At 39.2% G+C, this 22,111-nt stretch overlaps 1 protein-coding gene across 1 annotated transcript in view; it reads left to right on the top strand.

The window, feature by feature from the left end:
- Positions 1 to 22,111, top strand: part of dpr8 (defective proboscis extension response 8) — a 132,102-nt gene that overhangs the window by 69,659 nt on the left and 40,332 nt on the right. Inside the window, exon 4 of the mRNA XM_017139798.3 lies at positions 14,509 to 14,636. Coding sequence (XP_016995287.1) covers positions 14,588 to 14,636 — 49 coding nt within the window. The 5' untranslated portion in view covers positions 14,509 to 14,587. The remainder of the gene's footprint in view (positions 1 to 14,508; positions 14,637 to 22,111) is intronic.

Below are 22,111 nucleotides of genomic sequence, written 5' to 3'. Positions count from 1 at the left end.
CTCAATGACTAATTAGCATATGTGGGAGAGCTGGGTGTCTATCCTATACCAATACCTATACCCTTACCTATATATATATCGATTCCCATTAATAATGGCGAATATTTAATATTTTATGTAGACCTTGCGAATTAACGCTAATTGCCAAAGCCATTCCTCCGATTTTCGCTTCGATTTCGCTTGTCAAAAAAGTTTCTCTCTGGTTTTTTCGGCGGCAGAAAAGCTACAGAAAAGAAGAAGAAAAGCCAACGACTATTTTTATTTATATTTTTATTTTTGCTGCCTTTTTGGAAACTGATAAAAACAACGTTTGCCATTTCGACAGCCGTTTGATGGTTTGGTTTGGTTTTGTTGCCCCGCAGTTTCTGCTGTGGTTAGCACTTTTCCACTTTCCCAGCAGCCCCCCGCCCGCCGAGTTTAGTTGTTGTTTTGAGCCGCCATTGCGTGACAGCCATTTGTCTCATCCCCATCTACCATCCACCATTTGCCCCCCAAAACCAAACCAACCCCGAGTTCTTCTTCAGACACTGAGTGCCTGAATGACAGACGGAGAGACAGAGGGACGGAGGGACGGACAGACTGGCTGACTGACTGACAGCGAAATCATTGAAATGTCACTTGTGCTGTCACTTTCGCCGGGCTTTCTTGCGGTGCTGCGATGCGGGTGGTGCGGTTGTGGGTGGTGCTACTGCTACACATGGGAAAAGATATTTAGGCCTTAAGAACAGATACTGAAAAACTATATAGGAAAGGGAACCCTTTAAAGGCATTTATACTCAATTTAAATTTATATTAATTTAAAAGGCAAAAACACATTTGTTTTTGAAATAATTATAAATCTAAGCCTTAGAGTATGCATTAAATGAAGGATAGTCGTCTTCCTGTGTGAATTCATATGAAAAAAATATATTGTTGCATATTTTTATACACCTATTTTGATATCTAGAAGTTTCCATGCACTTTGGGAACTATATAGTTTATCAGTAGAATTTATCAGTTATATAGTTTATTAATAGAATAAATATTTAGAAAAATTACTATTTTTATACGAATATTATTTGTGCTAAAATTTAACAAAATTTAAAATAAGGTTTCTTGATAAACATAAAATATGTTGCCCTTTTTGTCAGTGCATTTCGCCTTGTGCCGCGTATTCGATTTCAATGGCGAAAAAGATTTCCCCGACCAGTCACTTAATGTCAGTTAATTGAGCTGCCTCCCCGTTGCTTTTTGCATAGGATTAAAATATCCTTTGGCAGTACAGTACCACGAAACACGGCGGCGAACAAAAGAAAATTAAAATCGAATTTGAATTCGAAAATACATGCAGGCAAAAGTAGAAAATAGAATACTCGGCTTTGCGTGCAGTTTTTTAATTGAAACTGCACTCATCATCATCTATCATATTTTTGCAGGACTCGCAGCGTTATTTTTGGCGACTTAATTAAATTGCCAGCCCGCAGGCAGGCACATATATTCATATTCATATTCGTATTCATTTTCGCATTGGCATTGCAAAATTGGCAATTGCGCATGCACTTGCATGCATGGAAAATGTCACCTGGAAAAGCTGGGGGAAAAATATAGATTAGTTGCTTGCCTTTGCAAATGGGGGAAAAAAGGGGTTTAAGTGAGTGATAAGTCCGGCACTCGGACCACTGAATATGCATAAGCATGAACAGGGTTTTCTTCGACTATTCCTTGAATCCTTGAGTGTATTTAGAGACGCGCACTGCGGATACTTACGCACCTGTTCCTATTCCATTTCCCTTTCCTGATCCTGATCCCTTTTGGCCAGCAAACTAAAAGCATTTGCCGTTTCCCCTAAAGCATGCTGCATAATTTTCAGCTCCTCCGCAGGACCCTTGCAAATGCATTACGTGCTTGTAGGTAAACGTAGGTGTGTTGGTATAGGAAATATTGCCTGTCAAACATATCTTTGGCTTAATTCATGCGTTGCCACCACCCCAAGTCCAGAACCTACACAGAGAGAAAAAGGTACAAATAGAGGGGAAAGAGGAAGGTGGAAATGGGTACTCAATATGAGGCTTTTTTCCAAAAGTTATAGTAAAAATCAGTAAAACCTCAAATGAAGAATAGAAATACTGAAATAGAGAGATTCACTTTACATGATTAATTTTCTCTGTGTAGAACACCGGAATCCCCAAAATCCCGCAATCCTGCAATCCAGGATCCCAGGATCTCCTGCCCAATCTCGCGGCATATGCGGGCGTGCGTGCCGGGATGGTAAACCAAAAATCGACACACAGATACTCACTCGCACCCAACCAACACACCCATAAGCCATTTGACGTGGCACGTGAGTCAGCTTATGAAAATCAAATTTCTATACAGAAACAAACTGGAATATGAGCTATATGTTTGCAGCCACGACTTTGGCAAATGCCCTCCAATGATGGATATATTCCTTTGGCAGGCGGAGGAAAGAAGTGGAAAGATGAGGAAACGGAACGAAGGGCCTCCTCGACAGCCTCGTGGAATGTCAAAGGTATTCGCACCACCACGACGCGAAAATTTCCATCATTTTTAGGTCACACATCAGGAAGTAAAAGCTGTACAGAGGGAGAATTTCTGCAGGTTATTAGTGAGAAATGTTAAAGAAAAGGAGATTATAATTTAATAAAATATTTTATAATTCTTTTTGTCGAAATATAGGAAAAAAGGTAATAGTTCTTATTTTAGACCGAAATTCCCAATTTTTAAGGACCATTTCCATCGCAACTTGGTCAAATCAAGGCCCACAGCAAAAAGTCCGACTGTTTTGATCAGCTTACAACCTAAACTAACGATTCCCATCACTTTTGGGAAAATTAAATTTTTCATCAATTTTCGCATTTTTGAAAGGGGTTACATCAGGATTTTTTGAAAAAAATGGCAAAAAATTTAAATGTCCAGATTTGAACGCAAATCGACTCAGAATTAAGCTACGAGCTCAACAAGGTATGACATTCCATAATTGGACCTTTATTTCCAATGTTTCGGCCAAAAAACTGATATATAAATATAGATTCGAGTTTTCGACGAAGAAATACTTTTTATTATGGTTTTTCAGTCGTAATTTGGACAAAATAAAGCGCACAGCGAAAAGACCGACTGTTTAGAACAGCTAATAACCTAAGCTAACGATTTCCATCACTTTCTGGGAAATTTATATTTTGAATAATTTTCGCATTTTTGATACATTTTTCACCATTTTACAATTTTTTGCAAAAATTGACAAAATTTAAAAATTTTTAGGTTTGAATGTCAATTGATTGGGAATTTAATAACGAGTTTAACGAGGTATGACATTCCATATTAACACCATTATTTCTATTATTATGACCAAAATACTAATATTTTAGGGTGGAAAATATGGATTCTTATTTCCGACGAAAACAACCTTTTTTTTTGTTTTTTGGTCGTTATTTGGGCAAATCAATGCCCACAGCTAAAAGAATGACTGTTTTGAGCAGCTATTTGGCCGATTTTCGCATTTTTGACAAGGGGTTACATCACAACTTTTTGCAAGAAATGGCAAAAATTAAAAATTTCTAGTTTTGAATGCCAATCGGTTGGCAATTTAATTACGAGCTCAACAAGGTATGACATTCCATATTCTGAGCTAATTTAGAACAATTTTAGCCAAAAAACTGATTTTTAAAGGCAACAAATTGGACTTTAGACAAAAATACTAAAACAAAAAATTAGAGTGTTTTTTCTCTAGGTGTGACCGCCCTAAAGAGTTTTCCCAATAGATCGTGTTTGAGATTTGTATTTATTATTCCACTTTGTGCGGGTTAAATCAAATTTGCATATAAGACATCGGCTTCAGGACTCGCCGAGCACTTCCACATCCACATCCACAGCCATATAAACTTCCGCTTCCAATTGCCGACCGCAAGCGCTGGCAAACTTGATGAAAGACGAAAGACTGAGAGCCGTCGCGTATTATAATCAATGGGTAAGGATGTGGGATGATGTGTGTGTGAGTTCTGAATTGAGGTTTTCACTTCAAATTGGTTTGGTTTAGTTTGCTGAATGGATTTCGGTTAGAGCGCCAAGTGCTGCGGTGGCCAGGAAGATGTGTTTCTGCCTCTGTTTCTGTTTCGGTTTTCATCTTGTGGAGCGGAGCTGCTTTGTGCGTGTGTTTTAATCATTTCACGTGGCAGGCTCAAGGACATGCCCATAAGTGTGTGTTGGCCAGGAAACGGAGCCCGTCTATCCTCTTTTTACGCCTCCCAATCAGTTGTTAGTCAATCAGAGTCAGAGACGAGGGGCTGGGCGCCTAAAAGCCGGCAACAGTTTTCACCGTGTTTGAGTGAACTTAAATCAAGTCGGGCAAAGTTTTCCACTCCCGTTTAGTTGTTGTGGCCCGTAACTAATATAAACATGCATGCCAGGAGGCAGGACCTCCTTCCTTCCTGCGTGTGTGTCTAAGTTATTGAAGTTGATTGTGGCTGCTGTCCTTGTTTGACTGCCTGCAGCGAACCGTTGTGGATGTGGATGTGGATATTTAGATGCGGATGCGAAGGCGAAGGAGTGCTGGTAGTGGGAACACGGAGGAGACCACAGAATGCGTGCACGTTATGTTTACTGATTGAAGTTCAAGCGTTGGCCAAATTAAATACAGCAAACTAACACAAGAAATAAGAAAAAGGGGGAGCATAAGGGAAGAGCAGAGGCAAACTGAGTAACTGGGTAAAACTGAGCAAAAAATAACCGGAAAGTTGCTGGGGGCAACTGCAAAAATTCTACGAAAATTATTAAGTAAATTTTACATGGCATTTTCGTAAGTGAATTTAATTAAATTATTAGGAAAATGTGTTGTTATTGCTATTTTCCTCTTTTTCATATGCCAATTATTACAGAATATATATTTATTATGATTAAAAATGTATAAATAATTTATATTTATGGTGTTTCCGTTAGGGAATTTAATTGTTTTATGGCAAAACTTAATTTTTATTCCTAAGAAAATGTCTGGTAATTTATTTTCTTTATTCGTACGCCAATAACAACAGAATATATATATATTTTATTAATCAAATAAAATAATACATTTAATTTTTAGTTTGAAAAAACATGAAAACTCCTTAAAAAGGTTATACAAATCCCTTTTCGAGTGTAGAACTACATGTAAATGTCGGAGTTAAAAGGAGAAGAGGTTAGCAAACCGAAATTGTAACCAACACATGAACAGCAGGAGGGAAAAATGCTGCAGAAATGTGAAACAAAGCGTTGTTACTTCATTAAAAGCGTTTGATGTGCGCCTGTGTGCGTGAGTGTCTGTAAGTGAGTCTGCGAGTGTGTGGGTGAGTGAGCTGAGGCTACGCATATGTCACGTATTTGTTTTGCAGTTGCTCAAAATTGTCTGTCTGTCTGTTCATCCCTTCATCTGGAAGCTGGAACATGGAACCTGGAACCTCTCCGCATTTTCGCATTTTCTCGTCTAGTTTTTTCTCCTTTTTGTCTCCTTTTTTTCATTATTTAATGAAAATTGCTCAGGTTGCAGCAAAAAGCTGCTCGTTTTTGTTTTCCCTTGCCCATTTTTGCAGGAGTTCTTGCTGCTTTCTGCTTGCCTCGTTGCCACCAGTCGCTTGACGCATATTAAAACCGAAGTTGCACATTTTTTGCCACCTCTTTTCAATTTGCCCCTCCTCTCCACAATTCAATACAAAGCCGCGCCACCTATGAAGAGGTGTTTTTGAGGTCGAAGTTTAAATGCCCTAAAATGCATTCAAAAAAAACAAGCCTAAATAATTTTCTTCCAATGGCAGACACATTTCTTATTCTACCCGTATTTCAATCAAAGCATATCACACTCAATTAGTTGGGTGTTTCAACCAGAAAATTAATATTTATTTTTCTTAAATCAAATATTTAATTGGTATGCCAATAAATGAAATGAAATCTAAATTTTTTTCATTTTATTTACCATTTTAAACTAAAAATTTTAAGTTTTGATAGAGAAAAAGTAAATTCAATAGTAAACTTTAATTTATTTTTGGCACAATTTTTAGTAACATCTTCGACTTGCCAAGTACTTACCAAATAATAACATAATTGATAAACTTGAATATAGGATATATTGAAAAAATGTTAATTTCTTAAAAATTATGTAATAGCTTTTCTGATTTTGGCACTGCATAATTCTAAAACTTTTCAAGGCGAGTCTTATATGTACTTATATTGATGATTCGGAATCTGTTGATAAATTCGTTGGTATTTGGTATATATTTTTATAAGAATCGAATCTGCAATCATACCGACTTGGTTTCCTGGTTTCCTGGAATTCAAAGTTGGGATTTTTTAGCTCAAAGAGGGGGTGGAAAGGGGTGGGGGTTATGTTTCTGAACGTGCGTTCCACTTACGCAGCGACGGTAACGGTAACGACGGCTGGCGATGCTGGCGACGCTTTTAGCAGTCGCATTATGCATGCAGCAATGCGGCGCGTGTATGTTCGTCTGTCTGTGTGAGAGTGTGTGTGTGTGTGAAAGTGTATGTCTGTGTGTGGGTTGGCTTCAGCAAAAAGTCCAAAGTAGGGCATGGCACTTAATTGAAAAACTTTTATGCGGTCGACAACGCAGCGAACTCATGAGAGGGGGAGAAAGAGGAGGGGGCTTTCGAAGTGGAAGTGGAAAAATGGCGGACAAACGGACAGCACCTTTCCTGCAGAAACCCCCCTTATCACCACCCCCTGCAACATCCCCCAACATCCCACACAGCTGTCCCATCTCCCCTCCAACGGCAATAAAAAATAGTTTATTGTGGCACACAAAAGGCTTTGTCCTTGTCTTATATTCCTATATTCAGTCCTCTCGCTTGCCTGACTATTTTGATTTTGATTTTGATTCTGATTCTGATTTTTCCCCACATTAAGCCCGGCTCCATCATTTGCAAAAATGCCACTTTATATGCCAGATTAGATGTGTGTGGTGTGTGCTTGTGGGTGTGCGAATAAATATGTGCGAGTAATTTGCATATGCACACAAAGGAGATGGATGGATAGAGGCGCAAGGATATGCGGAGGTGGAATCAAGACTGCCACACCGATAAAAAAGTAGTAGATCCAAAGATTTCATATTCAATTGAAATATTTATCACTATGTTTTTCTTATTAACTTTGAATTTAATATGACATTTTTTAAATAAAGTAAAATGTATATAATTTTTTTCTCCTTGATTCAAATATTTAATAATAATAATCTTTTTTTTTTTTACTTTTCCATTTTTTTTCTGTGTACATGGATTGGCATTTCCCAAGACAATATGAGCTGGAATTCCGATTAATTCTTCGAAATTTATTCAATATTAAAGTGGAACTAGTAACAAATTGTGTGCCAATTATTCCACTTGAAGTTAAATACTTAGTCATAAATACTGTAATAATGAGTAAATTCCATGGGAACCGATAAAAACTTATTTTAAGGCTAAAAATAATTAAGCGAAAGTGTTCTTAGTACTTAGCACCCATGGCGACACTTAATTTACTTCCATCACCTTTTCGCCGTTCACATTTTCCTTGGCAATTTGCGCGCTCAACTGGCTATCAAGTGGTGCGTTGACTCAATAATGAAAATATATTGCACATACGCAGCGTTGCCATGAACTGCATTTCCATTTTCCAATTTAGAGTTCTTTTTTCCCTTTCTATTTTCTATTTCTATTTGAGTTAATTTAAATTTGCATATAACATCTGGATGAACAGCTGCGGAAGGAAGTTTGTTAGGCGGAAGTTCTAAATGATTTTTAATTGCAATTATTTGTGGGATGTATTTGTATGTAGTGGGGAGCCCTTAAAAGCGCTCAGATGAGTTTGAGTTTATTAACAAAAAATGCAGTGCTAATGTAAGGAATATATGAAAAAAGTAATGCAAATTATGGTGGTTTTTAAAAATTTTCTATGGAAATTATCGGGTGTTAAAATTTATATAAATATATATAGCAAAAACAAAAGATTTAAAGGTGTAAGATCTTTAAGAACCTTGGAGGTCCTTCATTAGGGCCTTGAATCCTTGCATCCCAATTCCTCGATTTCTGCTGGCTTCGCGTTCTTTGTTCTTTGTGGCATCGGAATTCCAGAAACTAGATGTACTGGCAATTGGTAGCCAGCCTAACATTTTAATTGGATGTGCATTACACGGAATCCGAGGGATGAGTCCTGGTCAGCACAGTCTGTTTATCAATGGACTGCTGAGCTGTTCCTGCATCCTGCTGCCTTAACCCTCCCTTAACCCTCCGCTAACCCCCCGCTAACCCCCTGCTGCCTGCTGCCTGTCATTTGTGTGCCACGAACACAGTGATGAGGGAGCTGACGTCCTCGTCATCCGCATGCTCATCCTCTTTTCCCTTTTCCATCCTCCTGCTGCCTTTGAGATTTTCCAGGCGCGCACCAAATGAAAATCCAATGACACGCAGTCACACACACACACAAATGCAGCGCGTTGCAATTTTCTGCCAACTTGGCCGCACATTTGCGTTGAATTGTTGGGGAAAGAACATGGGGAAAAGCGCAAAATCATTACGATTTGAATGCCATAAAATGCGTTTTCTCGTTTTGGTACCAGAAAGAGGGAAAAGGGAAGGGGAAGGGGCTTTGGGTTTCAGTATTGTCTGCTTAACCGCAAAGTGAGCAGGAAAATGTCTTTTTTAGTCGACAGCTAAACACTATTCAGTCTGCCCTCACCACTCACCACTCCCACTCGCAGAAATCGCACTCCCTTCCATTTTTGTCGCTCCCTTCTGACATAATAAACCGAACTGAACTGTCGTAGACATGCCACGCCCCCACCGCCCCCATTTCCCATTTCCCCCCGCACATGCAATTGGCAGAAGAAAACTCAACACACAAAAGGCGTCGCGTGTTCTTCGTTTCTCCATTATTTCCGCCTTTTTTCCCTTTATTTTTTTCTGTTTATCCCGGTCAACTGTTGGAAAGAAAGAACAACATGGATTGAGGATAGAGGATAGAGGAAGTTGCATTCCCCCACTTAAACTCACCCAAAACACCTGGGCTTTCAACGTTGATTTCGCCTTCAGTCCAAGCGAAAGCTCCCCGAGCAGAGAAACAGTAACAGAAACAGAAACAATCAAATTCAGCTTAACGACAAGCACTTGACTTACATACCCCCAGATGCAGACAATCGCAAGGAGACCGAATGCCCAATAAAATAAGAGCAGCGACTACATTTAAATGGGGCATCAGGACACCTGTATTCGGAAATTTATATAAGGGAATTTATTTCCTTTAATATTTGGGATTTCTAATGGGAAAATGTCTATAACTATCACAATATAGTTGAATTAGCTTTAACAAATGTTTAAACAGTTTGGATAATTTATTAGCCATTGGATTAAAGGCAGTCATTATTTTAATAATTTTATCTTAGCTAAGTTTGCTACAATACGAATTTTCTGAATACTTTTTAGCATATCCTGTGTATAAATATTATACTTAAATTTATAAGTATTATGTATCGAGGTATTTTAAATGGTTAAGAAATATATATTTCCCATAAGATATTCTCAAAATCAACATAAAATCCTTACAATATGTTTCTAATAGTGCTTTTAGCTATTTAAAGTTATTTAATACGAGCCAATTTATGATTTAAATATAAAATATATATAGAAATAGAATATGTAGAGCTATTTTAGGTAATGTGATCTGAGGCAAGTTGAATAATGAAAGCCAATTATTATTTAAATTTATAATTGGGTGTAACATTGCATACCTTGGGATGCAGATGCCTGGTAATCCTTCACTGAGGCATTGCAAAATGTCACGATGAAGATAATAGGGCTCTCTTATCCTCCTTGAGGCCATGAGCCATCGTTCTGCCATCCTTACTTAAACTCTGCAGCTCAGCCCCATCCGGGGTTTTTATTTCTCTCTCAGCTTTTCTGGCTGTAACCCACTTTTCCCTATATCCTTTCATACATATATATATATCCCTATATAGCCCCCCTTGAATAATCATAAACTAACGGCGCCTCAAAGTATGCAATGCATGTTCATGTGTGTGTGCGAACTGCAAAAGGGCGAATTAAATTGCATTTTGTATTGATTTCAATTAAGTTCTGTTCACTTATCCCCATTCGAGGAGGGAAAACTTTTGCCCCATCTTTCCTGTGTGTGATTTCAGCTTTCACTCGAGTGGCGTGTTACGTATACGCCTCGTTGCGCTTCAATTGGCTTGGGGGGCGGCAGATTGATTGTCTAATTGTTTCGCCGGCAAAAGTGCATCGCTGGCTGGAGTTCGATCTGATTTGTGGCCAGGCTTCCCTTCGATTTCGATGTCGATTTCGATGCCACCTCGTAATCTATTAAAAATGTGATTTTAATGCTTTCCTAATATCCCCGGATATCCGAGGAAAATTCAAGGAGGGCCACAAAAATGTAACTCGATATTTATGTCTCGATTTCTTGGAAGGAACTCGCGTGGGTGGGCGCCTCGTAATCCTTTCGGCAAAAAGGGGGAAATAATATTTATATCGCCGAATGTCGCGCATTAAAATGCCAAAACTTGGCCTGTAAATACCTTGTCATTTCGAGTTTTTATTGGCCCCCTTTATCTGCCACTTCCACTTTTGCACCCCCGAAGCCAGCGGAATTTAATTAATGGATTCGCTTGCAAAGCGTCTAATCGTAATGAAAAGTAATGCGCCCACACAGAAAATTAAAAGCCAATTAAGCGGTGACGAGCTTTTGCCATAACTCAGTTGCTTTTTCCCTTCGCCGTCGCCTTCACCTTTCCCTCGGAAAAATGCAGGCCATAAATGCCAATCATTGCAGTCCGGTAAAAAGGACTCCGGGACTCCAGGACGCCTGGCCCGGCTTCTTTCTGCTCCTTTCTCCACTCTCCACTCGGCGACTCGATGGCACAAAAAACAAAAAAACAAGGCAGCGGCAGCAAAAAGGCAAGCGGGCAAAAATAACAATTCAGCTTTTAATTTCATTGCTTTGAGCACTCTCCTGGGATTCGCATGATAAATGGCGCCGGCCAAAGCCAAGCCCCGTGGAAAAGCGAGGGAAAACGGGAAAAACAGTGGGGGAAACAGCCAAGTTCATTCACACGACTTGTGTAAATACGAACGGCGGCAGAGTGGAATATCTGCACTGAGCGAAAAAAGATAAAAAGTTTCAAGTCTTAGTTCCAAATTTGAATAGAATTCTTTAAAAACTTTAGACATTATTTTGGCTAATAAATTTGTATAAAACAGAAATTTGAAATATATAATAGGTATATTTTTTAATGGGCTTTTCCATAAAAAATAATTAAATTAAATAACAAACAATGAATAAATGTAGGTATACTTTTTAATGAATTTTAAAAATGCTACAATAATACAATAAATTAATTAAAACAAATTTATTTAATAAGAAATAAATACTAAAATAATATTAAATATTCATCAAATATTTCTTTGTCTGTGATAACCAAATAAAGTATTATTACTCGGAATGCCATCGCCCCACGGTAATCCCTCAAAATATGTTTCGGCCAATTCCACGAATGGCTAACCCTAACCCCTAATCGAACTTTCGAATTCGTGGCCAACTTTTTTCAGCTGAAAGCCAAAAAACCAAAAAGAAATACGGAGAGCAAGGCATTCGACTAAGCACTGACCCCCGCTTGATATTGTTTTAATGAAATTCGAATTGACTCCCACTCGTCGAAGGGGCAGGGCAGCCATTTTGTATTTGCCTCAACATTTTAATCTAATTTCAATGTTCTCGCCCGAAAAGCGAGGGCCAACGGAGAGGAAACGTTGAAAAGTTTTCAGTTTTTCACCCCGGTGAAAGTGGCAAGTGGGAAAAGCAAGTGGAAATCGCAGGAATTCACGCAGGGCGGGGCTTTCGATTCGCGTGAAAAATTCTGTGGTCAGTTGGGGGCCATATCCCTCTCAATATATATATCCCCCCCGTTACCCAGTCACCTTCCCCGATTTCTATTCGCCTGTCAAAGCGGTAAAGTTAACGCCAATTGCCAAACGCTCTCAATTAGCTTTGATTAAATGGAAGCAATCCTCGTCGTTGGCCAACTTTTTCGCATTTATCTGCTGCCTTTGCCTGGGTGCCTGGGAAAAAGGTATTAACATAACTCTGACAAGGGGTTCTGTGCACTCGGATCGTCCATAAATAAAGCTTAGTTTGAAGTGTCCGAAATCGGGGAAAAGGCAGCACAGAAGAAAGGAGGGAAAACTGTCGTGTTACAGAAAATGTTGCATGCCCATGAAAAATAATATTAGACCTCCTTGGGTGGTACTTTTATATAAATTTATACATTTTAAACATTTAATTCAGAAAAAGAAAATAATATAAAATTAAAATATAAAATCACCACAACTTTAAATTCAACTTCAGAGACATCTCAATAAAAACAATGTCCTCTATAAATCGACAAACATCAGGTGAAAGACGCCTAAGAGGCTCCTATAAAGCAGCAATCATTAATATTGGTCAGCCAATCAGCTGGGAATCTTCGAAACGATCAATGTACAAAAGCGATACAAATTGTTGTGGGCTCCCCGTTCCCAAATGGAAAATTCCTGTTAGATTTGGATTTGTACTCCGATTCCCATTCGGATTGGGACAGATGGTTCTCTGGGCAGAGGTAATTGTCGGTTTGCAGGGCATTCCGTTGCACAGTCGTTTTATTACGATTTGATTTGACCCGAAATGTTTCCCTTTGACGGCTCCCTGCACTCTTTTTTTTTTTGTTTCCTGTTTGGTCCTTGACTGTGTTGGCCTCTGGTTCGCGTCACCTTTCACCTCTTCACCTCTCGAGCGCAGCCGGTTGGCCTTTTCATTTGCATTTTGCATTTTGCAGCTTGCTTTTTTGCGCCTAATTAAGATGACCAACGATGCAGGCAGGACCAGAACAGGACCAAGCAGATTCTGGCAGGACCTGCAGCTCCACTGCTGCATCCTTTGAGCCAAACTCTGCACAGTGGCTTGGGAAGCCCGGACCGAACCGGCTTATTATCTCATCTAATTTACGGGGCTTCGGGTCTTCCCTTTGCCCCTTCAACCTCGCAGTCACAAGCGACTGTCGCCCAACTAAATGAAATCAAGCCGTGTAATGAGCAAAAAACTTTCTAAAATGTGCCAATGCTCCCCGAGCACCGAGATGGAGTCCATAATTTTCTGTTAACGAAAGCACCGAAATTCCCCCCGGTTTTTCCCTTTTTACACTCTGAAAAGTAAACCAAAAAGAAATGGGTGACCATTAAATAAATTGGGAAACTATTCCTTTAAGTTCAGGAATACAATATTGGAATAATTTTGTAATATTTATAATTTTAATTTGCAATTGCTCAACGATTTATTTAAAATCTTAATGAGTAAAGGAATTTAAATATTTTAAATAGAAGATTTAAATAAAGAAATAGGTTTGCAATATTGAAATAACTTTGTAATATTTTTAATTAACACTAAATTTACCGAAATATAGAAAATATATTATTTAAATTTAAAATAAGCCAATTTATTGCATAGAATTTTAATATGTTAAATAAACTGAAATATATTGGTTAACCTAAATTCCTAAGCTAACATTTTGTTAATTTCCGGATAACCCTTGTTTTTTTTGACACATCTTTTTGTCGACTGCAGTTTTCACTACATTTTAATAAAAACAATTTCGCGCATTGCGCTGCCATTTGTGAAGTGGGCAAAAATATTCCGGGAGCTGCGACAGAATGGCAAAAATTTTAATTGTCGCATGCCGGCGACATCCACATCCACATCCTTTGCATCCACGTCCACATCCTTACAGCCTGGAGCCTGCAGGATATCTGCGCTCCCGTGTGTCCTGGCGATGTTAATGTGTCCATTGTGCTGGTTAACAAAACCAATTTGCCTTAGTGGATTTTTATGTTGCGCTTCGGTTTTGTTTTCCAACCGGTTTTCCAGTTCCGGGCAACACTTTTGTCTGCGGTTTTCCGGGTTTGTTTGTTTGTTTGTTTGCTTGTTCGTCCATTTGTCAGTTTGTTCAGTTTGCCGATTCCACAGTGTCCTCTGTGTTGTTTCGACTGGTTATGAACTTTTGCCCGCTCGTGTAGGTCATGATTTGCTTTTAATTGCACTCCGCTGCGGGGCTCATTTGCCAAAAAAGCAAAACAAAAGGCGAAGAAAGGAAAGGGCTTTGTTTTCAGGTCTAATTTGAGCATGTGTTTTGCTGCAGGACTCGACAGGAAACTGCAGGACTCTTATTAGCAATGTGTGAATATTTAAAATAAAATAGAAAAAATACAAAAAATAATATATTAATTAAACTGAGAAGTTCGGGCTTTGGAAAAAGTACATTCTACATTCGTGTTTCTCTCAGTCAAAATGATATTCTTTTAATAAATTTAATTTTGATTATAATATTAATTATTTATCTCTAAAATTGTAAGCCCTTTTTTTGTATTTACAAAATAATTTACATTTAAAACATTTAAACACAAACTTATAAAATTTATATAAACTATTTAATATATTTCCCACTTTAATTTCAGCTTCTTTAAAGTAAATCAAGTTCCTGGCAAGCGGACTTAAATATCCAAAGATAGAGGTGCTCAAGCCATAGATAAAAATATGTCGACACACTGGTTAATTTTTGTGGGCATTTCGTGTCTGCTAGCAGGTGAGTTCAACTATTTTCCCTTTTTCCCTCCCATTTCCCTCCCCATTTTAGGCTCTTCGAATGCTCGAATGCCCAGTTCCAGATGCGAGGCATTCAAAGCATTTCTTGGGGAATTGCCACGCCCCCTGCCCCTGCCCCTGCCCGAACGCCCCCTTTCACCGGGAATCTCTTTTGCATGCGCGGCACGTAAAAACAATTTCGTTTGGCCCGCGACTGCAGCTTCATCAGCAGCAGCAGCTGAAATTGTTTTAAATCATCTACTCCGCCATCTATTTTATAAACTGAAATTTAAAATAACAAGCCGTAAGCGTGCTTTGATTTTTGGGGGCGTGGCAGGGGATGTGAAATAGAAAAATAGAAATAAAATAGAAAAAGTAGAAAATAAAATAGGGACAGCATTTCAGCGCATCGCAAATTGCAAATTGAGCGGAAAGGCATTCGGGTTTCCAGGTTGCTAGATTTCTAGTTTTCCGAAGCTACAACAGAATGCTCGCTAAAATATGAGTAGTTGGATGCACCAGTGGATGGATATATTTATGAAAGGATGGAAGGATATGGAGCCATCGAACTGCAATCCTTGGCCCTTTGTAAATTCGATTTAAATGAGTTTTGTCTTGTGCAGCGGAATGAGAGCAATAAACCTCTTATTCTATTTCACTTTACTTCACTTTATATTATTTTACTTTAATGGCTTTTCGAGGTCACCAACAACCGACAGAACCAACAACACCTCCCCTCTCTTTTTCCTTCCTTTTTTTTTTCTTGGCTTTGATGAAATTAATGTTCAAGTCAACTGATGGCAATCAATAAAATGTCAGCCGGGGAAAAATTGTTGTTGGTCTGATTAAAGTCAGCTTAGCCGGTTTCCTTTTGTCCCCTTCGTGTCACCCCATTTTCCACCCCCTTTTTCCCCCCGAAAAAACGGAAAGATCAAAGGGCGGACTGGGAGCCTAATGACAAGCGCTAAATGAAAAGCGATCAATAATTTTGTGACGAAACTTCGCTTTTTTCGGTATTTATTCCAAGCAGCTTGCGTGGCTAGAAGTTACAGTAAATTGAATAGCAATTAAAGGGAAGGTGGGGCTGCCTCTCTACGCTTAGCGACTTAACGAACTGGGTCATCGCTTTGGCGACCCCGTTGATAAGGCGGGGAGTTCCGTTAAATTCGGTTCCATTCAACAGGTCGATCGGCTAATGAAAAAGTAATGAAGTAAAATTGCTGGGAAAAGGAATTTCCATTTACTTTTTTTTGTAAGAAACTCAACATGTAATTTTCTTTATAGTTACAAATTGTTCTATTGGTTATAATAATTATTTAAATATTTTTTTGAATTTTTCAAAATTATCCAAAATAATTGAAATGTTTTTTAGACCTTAAAGAACATACATTTTAGAAACTTTGTTTTTTCTTTTAATAAAATAAATTAATTCATGATTTGCAAGAGACCTAATTTCTAGAATGGCGACATTAGGAGTCGCAGAAGTTCGAATACTCCCCTTGATTGCCCAGAAAGCTAGGCCGTCGCAAATCATAACCCTTGTCGGAATCTGGAAGCGACATAAATCAGGACAAACCACCTCCATCTCCCCTCCTATCTCCCCTTATATCTCCATTCCTATCCCCATCTCCAGTCCTATCAGCACTACAATCTCATCTCATCTCGCCGCACTGGCCAACTTAACCGCAAGTTAAATAGTTTTGAGTTTCGAGCAGGGCCATTAAATGGGATATGGGATATATGAGGGGGAAATATGAAAAATGCCATCAAAACGCCGCGAAATGAACTCCGACTTGAGTGACTAACTGAATGACTGACTGACTGACTGAATGACTTACTGACTTGGCTGAACTGAAACTGAAAAGACGCTGGGCCATTTATAACCGGGCTGCGAAGCGGGTGGTTCGTTTTAGGTTTCGCTTTGGGTTGTTGGGTTGTTCCTCTGATGCGATAAGAATAATTGGAATGTCAGTTTAGATGCGCGCACGTAAAATGCGAACGCAAAGCGACACATACACATACACATCCATCGCAGCAGCAGTGGGCGTGGCAAGCTGCACTCGAAAACTTTAACTATTTGTATTTGGGAAATATTTTATATTTCTGGGATATATTTAAAAAAAATGAAAAATAGTTTAAGTTTCAATTAAATTCTATGAATAAATAACATAATCATTAAATAAATAATTTAAACTTATCAATTACTCAAAGTAAATTGTAAAAAACATTTAGAAGATTGCAGTCATTCATACATATAAATTTATAATAAATTTATATGAAAGAATTAATAATTTAATAAATAAATAAATAAATTAAATTAATAAATTACTCAATGTAAATTGTAAAAAACCCTCAGAAAATTTGGAGTGTTTACAAATTAAGAATAGATTTATTCTTAGGCTTCAAAGTGCATAATTTTATTCAAGTGCATATGCAGTAAATATGGTACAATAGTTGCAGCTGCTGTTGCTGTTGCTGCTGCTGATGTTGCTGTCGTCGTCGTCGCCGGCGCACTTGGCTGAACAATGACATAAGTCTAATGACAAGCAGAACGACGATGGCCGAATAGCGAATGGCGAATGGCAAACGGCGACCGCAAAGCCACCGCCAGGAAAAAGGAGGTCCTGCGACATAGGGAGATCCTGTGAAGCCGGAGGGGAGAGAGGAGACAGGAGAGGGGGGAGGCCAACCAGAGCTTCAGCTGCTGTGATGACACTGACAACAATGACAACGCTGACATGACATGCCGGGCGCAGGACGAAGGGTCGCTGGGAAAAAAACAGGCGAAAGAATTTCTCTTTCGAAAAGAGCGCCGTTCCAAGTTGGCCATAAAGAAGCTGTAATACCCTAAAGTATCCGAGGGGGAAGCTTTTAAATTTTCAACCATCAGCCAGCCACAAAAGAAGTTGTTTATATTTGGTGGATCTGAGGAGTTGTCTGTGGAAGAGTGAAAGCGGTTAAAATTTCAAAGCTTAGGGAACTTGGTGATGTATTACAATGTAAGGCGAAAACATTGCTGAAATTGCAGGGATTTCCTAACATAACTGCAGCTTTAACCAAATAAATAAATAATAAAAAAATAAAATAAATAAAATTGAACAAATGCCAAATCCCCTAGAAATCAAAAAAACAAATGCCACACGTAAATAAATATTTATAAAGATTCAATAAAAAATATTAGTTAAAATTAATAAATAAGAATAGGAACTAAAATAAATTCTAAAAGACTAAATATTAAAATATTTGCAAATGTTTTAATGTAATTTATTTATTTTATCATATACTTCATGCGTAGTTCATTATCACTTTTCGCTATCCTATCCATTCCGCCAAAGCGTCGAGAAAGAAATCAAATTTTTAACACAGTGAGGGAAATCGGTGGGTGGCTCCTGAGTGGGTGGTGCTTCAGTGGGTGGTGCCTGAGTGGGTGGACAGCGGGTGGTCAGTCTAAGCATAAATTTAGCTGCATGCTGCGGTCAGCAATATGCGTCCATGATAAACGAGCTGGGAGGAGGGTTTTTGGGGAGTGACAGAAGAGGATGCACTGGATGCAGTGGAGAACTCAGCCGACCAGCCAGCCGTGCCCATTTATCGTCCAAATTGAAATTGAAAATCAGGCAGGCGCAACGTGGAGAGTGGAAAATAGGGAAACGGGAATCGGGAATCAGGAAGCGTGAATCCCGATGTCCTCTTGAGTCCTCAAAAAAACGGCGTCATGATTAGCTTGTTGCGCATGCGTTGTGGGCGTGGTTCTTCATCTGGGGGATCCCCAAAGAGTACAGAGAGTCCTTGTGGTGTCCTGTTGCTGACACCATGTCCTCGAGGCGGCCATTAAATGGTCAGCAGAGTGTGGTTGTTGCATGTTGCAAGTTGCTGCTGGCATGTTGCATGTTGCTGCTGGCACTGCGGCCAAAGTTACTGTGTTGCTGTTACTGTTTTCGATGTTCCTCGTGTTCTTTCGCTTACTTTTAGCACTTTTATATACAGAGCTTGTGTTTTTCACCCCCTTCCCCTATTTTACCACCCCATTGTTGCTCCATTGCAATTACAGTAGTTCCTTCCTTCCTTTGGTGTGGTTTCAACCGATATTGCTGCTGCTGCCGTGGCCATACATCATTCTGCTGCTGTTGCTACTGTGACTTTCGAAAAACATTGAAAACAAGTCAAAGAATCGTTTGTTTCTGTCCGCAAAAGTCATGAAAAGTGTGAGTTATGTGTTATGTGTCGGCGGGTGGGAAAAGAAAAATTGAGGCAGGCAAACGTTGTTTTGGTTGGGGAATTAAAAAATAAATAAATAAAATAGGGAACATACATATAAGATTTATCCTAAGAAAAATATTCTCTTTGCTATAGAATTTTATATATATTTTTTGACTATTTTGTTTTTAAAATAAAATTACAAATAAATAAACATATAGTTTGAATACCATTATGCAATCATTAATAAATTTTCATAATACTATAAGTCAAAGATTTCCATTACATAACGTTGGTTTTCCCGTTGATGGCCAATTTGGGTAATATTTTTCTGTTCTGGCTCGCAAAAAATGACCAAAATGACCCGGAAATTATGAAAAAGAGCCAATTGAAAATGTAAAATTGCTGAACTTGGCACAAAACTCATTTGACATTCAAATGGCAGTCGCAGGGGCGTCGAAGGGGGGAACACATTGAACATTGGGCATGTTGAAAGGATATTGAGGGGGTGTTCTCAAGCATTTTCACTCGATTTTCGCCTCCAAGTCGCTTTTTTTTTGGCTAGTTTCTTGTTCGCTTCGCCAGCCACTTTTCCCATTTTCCCACTTTTCCCATTTCGACTTTTTCTTTTTGATAAATGTCATGGGTTGATGGGCGGATGGGCTGAAGGGCTAAAAAGCTGATGGGCTGGCAGGGCCATTAGGCGACAGCCTCTCAGCCCGGGTCAACAATATATTACACGCTTATATGCAAATGAGTTCAATTTCTGACCAACCGAAAAAGCATTATGGACCACTGGACTACTGGACTTGACTGCGAATTCGGGTGGTGGCTTCGATGGCTGAAGAAAATTGCCAAGTTAGTGAATTATAAAACGGCTGAAGCGGAAATGCCCGGCAGAAATTGAAAATCTATGCAAAGGGCAAAAAAAATAAAAGGGGGTGCGAGTGCGAGTGTGGTTTTCCAACGGGGAAAGCCTCAATTTGCATAAAAATCCCTAAAATAAGCTCCCCAATAGCCAGTCAGACTGACCAACCCAGTATTAAATCGATATATCAATTCGATATTATTTTACCATTTTGCTAAACATACAATTGAATTTTGTATTTATTTATTGTTTATTTATATTCTATTCTTCTTATTATTTAAACATTTTGCTAAACATTTTTTGAAGTTCATTTAATACAATTTTTAATTCATTTATTCAAAGAAACTAGACCACATATTTCGCCTTCCATATGGTAAACTAATTTAAATTTTAATTAAATCAAAATCAAAATCGGTTGGCCTTTTCGATCGGCTTTCAAGCATAAAATTGGCCAATTTATGTCCTTCTTTTTTCTTTCGAGCACCTTCGTTCTGATTTCCTCTAATCTGATTCATCTGGGCATTTTTTTTCTCCTCCGTTCTGAAAACTATTTCAATCAAAGACAAACTTTCAATTGGGAGACCAAAGCGGCTGCTTCCTCTTCCTCTACCATTTGAATGCTAATCTCTGGGGCCACGCCCACCGCCCACTCGGCTCGTATTCCATTCCATATACAAAGAAAAAGCTAAAGCTCAGCATTAAAAAGTTTCCGTACAAGTTTTTTGCAGTCACTTTTGCCATAGATATAAGATATATTTCATCTGCTTTGCGCTCGTTTTTGTGCATTTTATCAGCATATCATGCGATTAACTTTTACATAAATGCCTATCAGCTGAGGTCCCCGACTCCTTGAGTGCTCCTTTTCCATTTTTATGTTTGTGACGAGGCCTTGACTCGTGTGTGCCTGAAGGTACACTCGGCGAAAAAAGGGTGGGCTGAAAAGTGTAGAAATATATTTTCTTAAAGGAATATAGTTCAAAATTCCATTATATTTCGAAATTCTTTAATAAAGAAATAGTTCAAAATTCAATAACAATTTGATGAGATGGAAAATATTTACAGCATTGGTAATAAAAAATATAAATACTAATATTTTAATTTCCTAATTTCTGGAAGACAAACAAATCTACAACAATGCAACTTACATACCTACATATTATTTATTTAATATTACCAATATTTCATTTAATGATATAAAATTCTTTAATAAATGTTAATATTATAAATTCAATATATATATTCTATGCCAAAGGAAAATGGCATTGGCACACATCTCGGGAGATGAAAGAGCGGGAAAAGCCGCGGATCTATCTCGATGGGCAGACATATTTAAGGCGGCGCGACATGAACGTCAAGGGTTTTGGTTGTGGCTGCGATAAGGAGGCGATGGAGACGTCGAGGACGGAAGAGGAGGCATCTGGGAAGGACGAAAGGGAAGAGAAGGACGAAAAGGAGCCGCAGGCAGATGCTTAGCCCCGTTGACAATTTTATTTGCATACTTCTTGGCGCACAGGGCGACGGGACTTATGACGCATGACGGAATGATTGCGCCCGCTTCGAGTGCCTCTCCTTCCTTTCTCCTCTCTCCTCTCTCTCCACTTTCACCACCACTTTCCACTTGATTTTTTCTTTGTTTGTGCTTGCTTCGCGGGCAAATTTCACTCCAGCCTCCGTGTTAGTTTTTCTCATTTTTTCCCCACTTTTCCCGCACTTTTTTGCTGGCTGGCAATCGCAATCGCTCTCGTTTCGCTGCCAACTCAATTAAAGTGTCCCCAGTTTTTGGCAGTTTTGGCAGCGCATATACGCACACATGTTGTGTGCCAGGGATCCAGGGATCCGCCCGCCCTCTGCCGCCTGCCATCATATATGCCACTCGAAGTGGATGTGCCGGAAATGCCCGCCAGGGTTGCCACAGTCACGAACGAAGCGAAACGTAACGAACGCACTGCACTTGATGCGATGCGTTGACTTGGCTTAGCCACTGACTTTTCCGCCCCGAAAATTCTCGGCCCCTCTTTCTGGTGTTGGGTTGGTAATCCCGACGACCGGTGCAGCCGCACGTAGCACTCCCCGTATGCTAATAAATTATTTTATTTGCTTTAAAAACCATAAAATTGGCATGCCACATGCCACATGACCCCTGAACCCCTGGAACCCCAGCCACGCCTCCCTAGCCCCCCGCCCACACAGCGCTTAAGTGCGCACTTAGCCCGGCCCACACTGCGTATGATAAATGTTAAAAGCAATGGCCAAGCCGGCAAAACTCGGCTCTCGCTCACTGGACCACAGAGACTGCCTTTTTCAGTTCTCGGATTTTTCGGGGCTGAGTGGATGGCCCAGTTTCCTGGCCGAGCAACAGGTATGGGTATTAAAAGTGAAGGGTGTAAGGGGGAAAACCCGCTCAAATCGCG

The sequence above is a fragment of the Drosophila takahashii genome, chromosome X (assembly GCF_030179915.1).
Source record: "Drosophila takahashii strain IR98-3 E-12201 chromosome X, DtakHiC1v2, whole genome shotgun sequence".
NCBI classification, from domain to species: Eukaryota; Metazoa; Arthropoda; class Insecta; order Diptera; family Drosophilidae; genus Drosophila; species Drosophila takahashii.
Note: the sequence above shows the minus strand (reverse complement) of the source record. Positions and strands in the feature narration are given on the sequence as shown.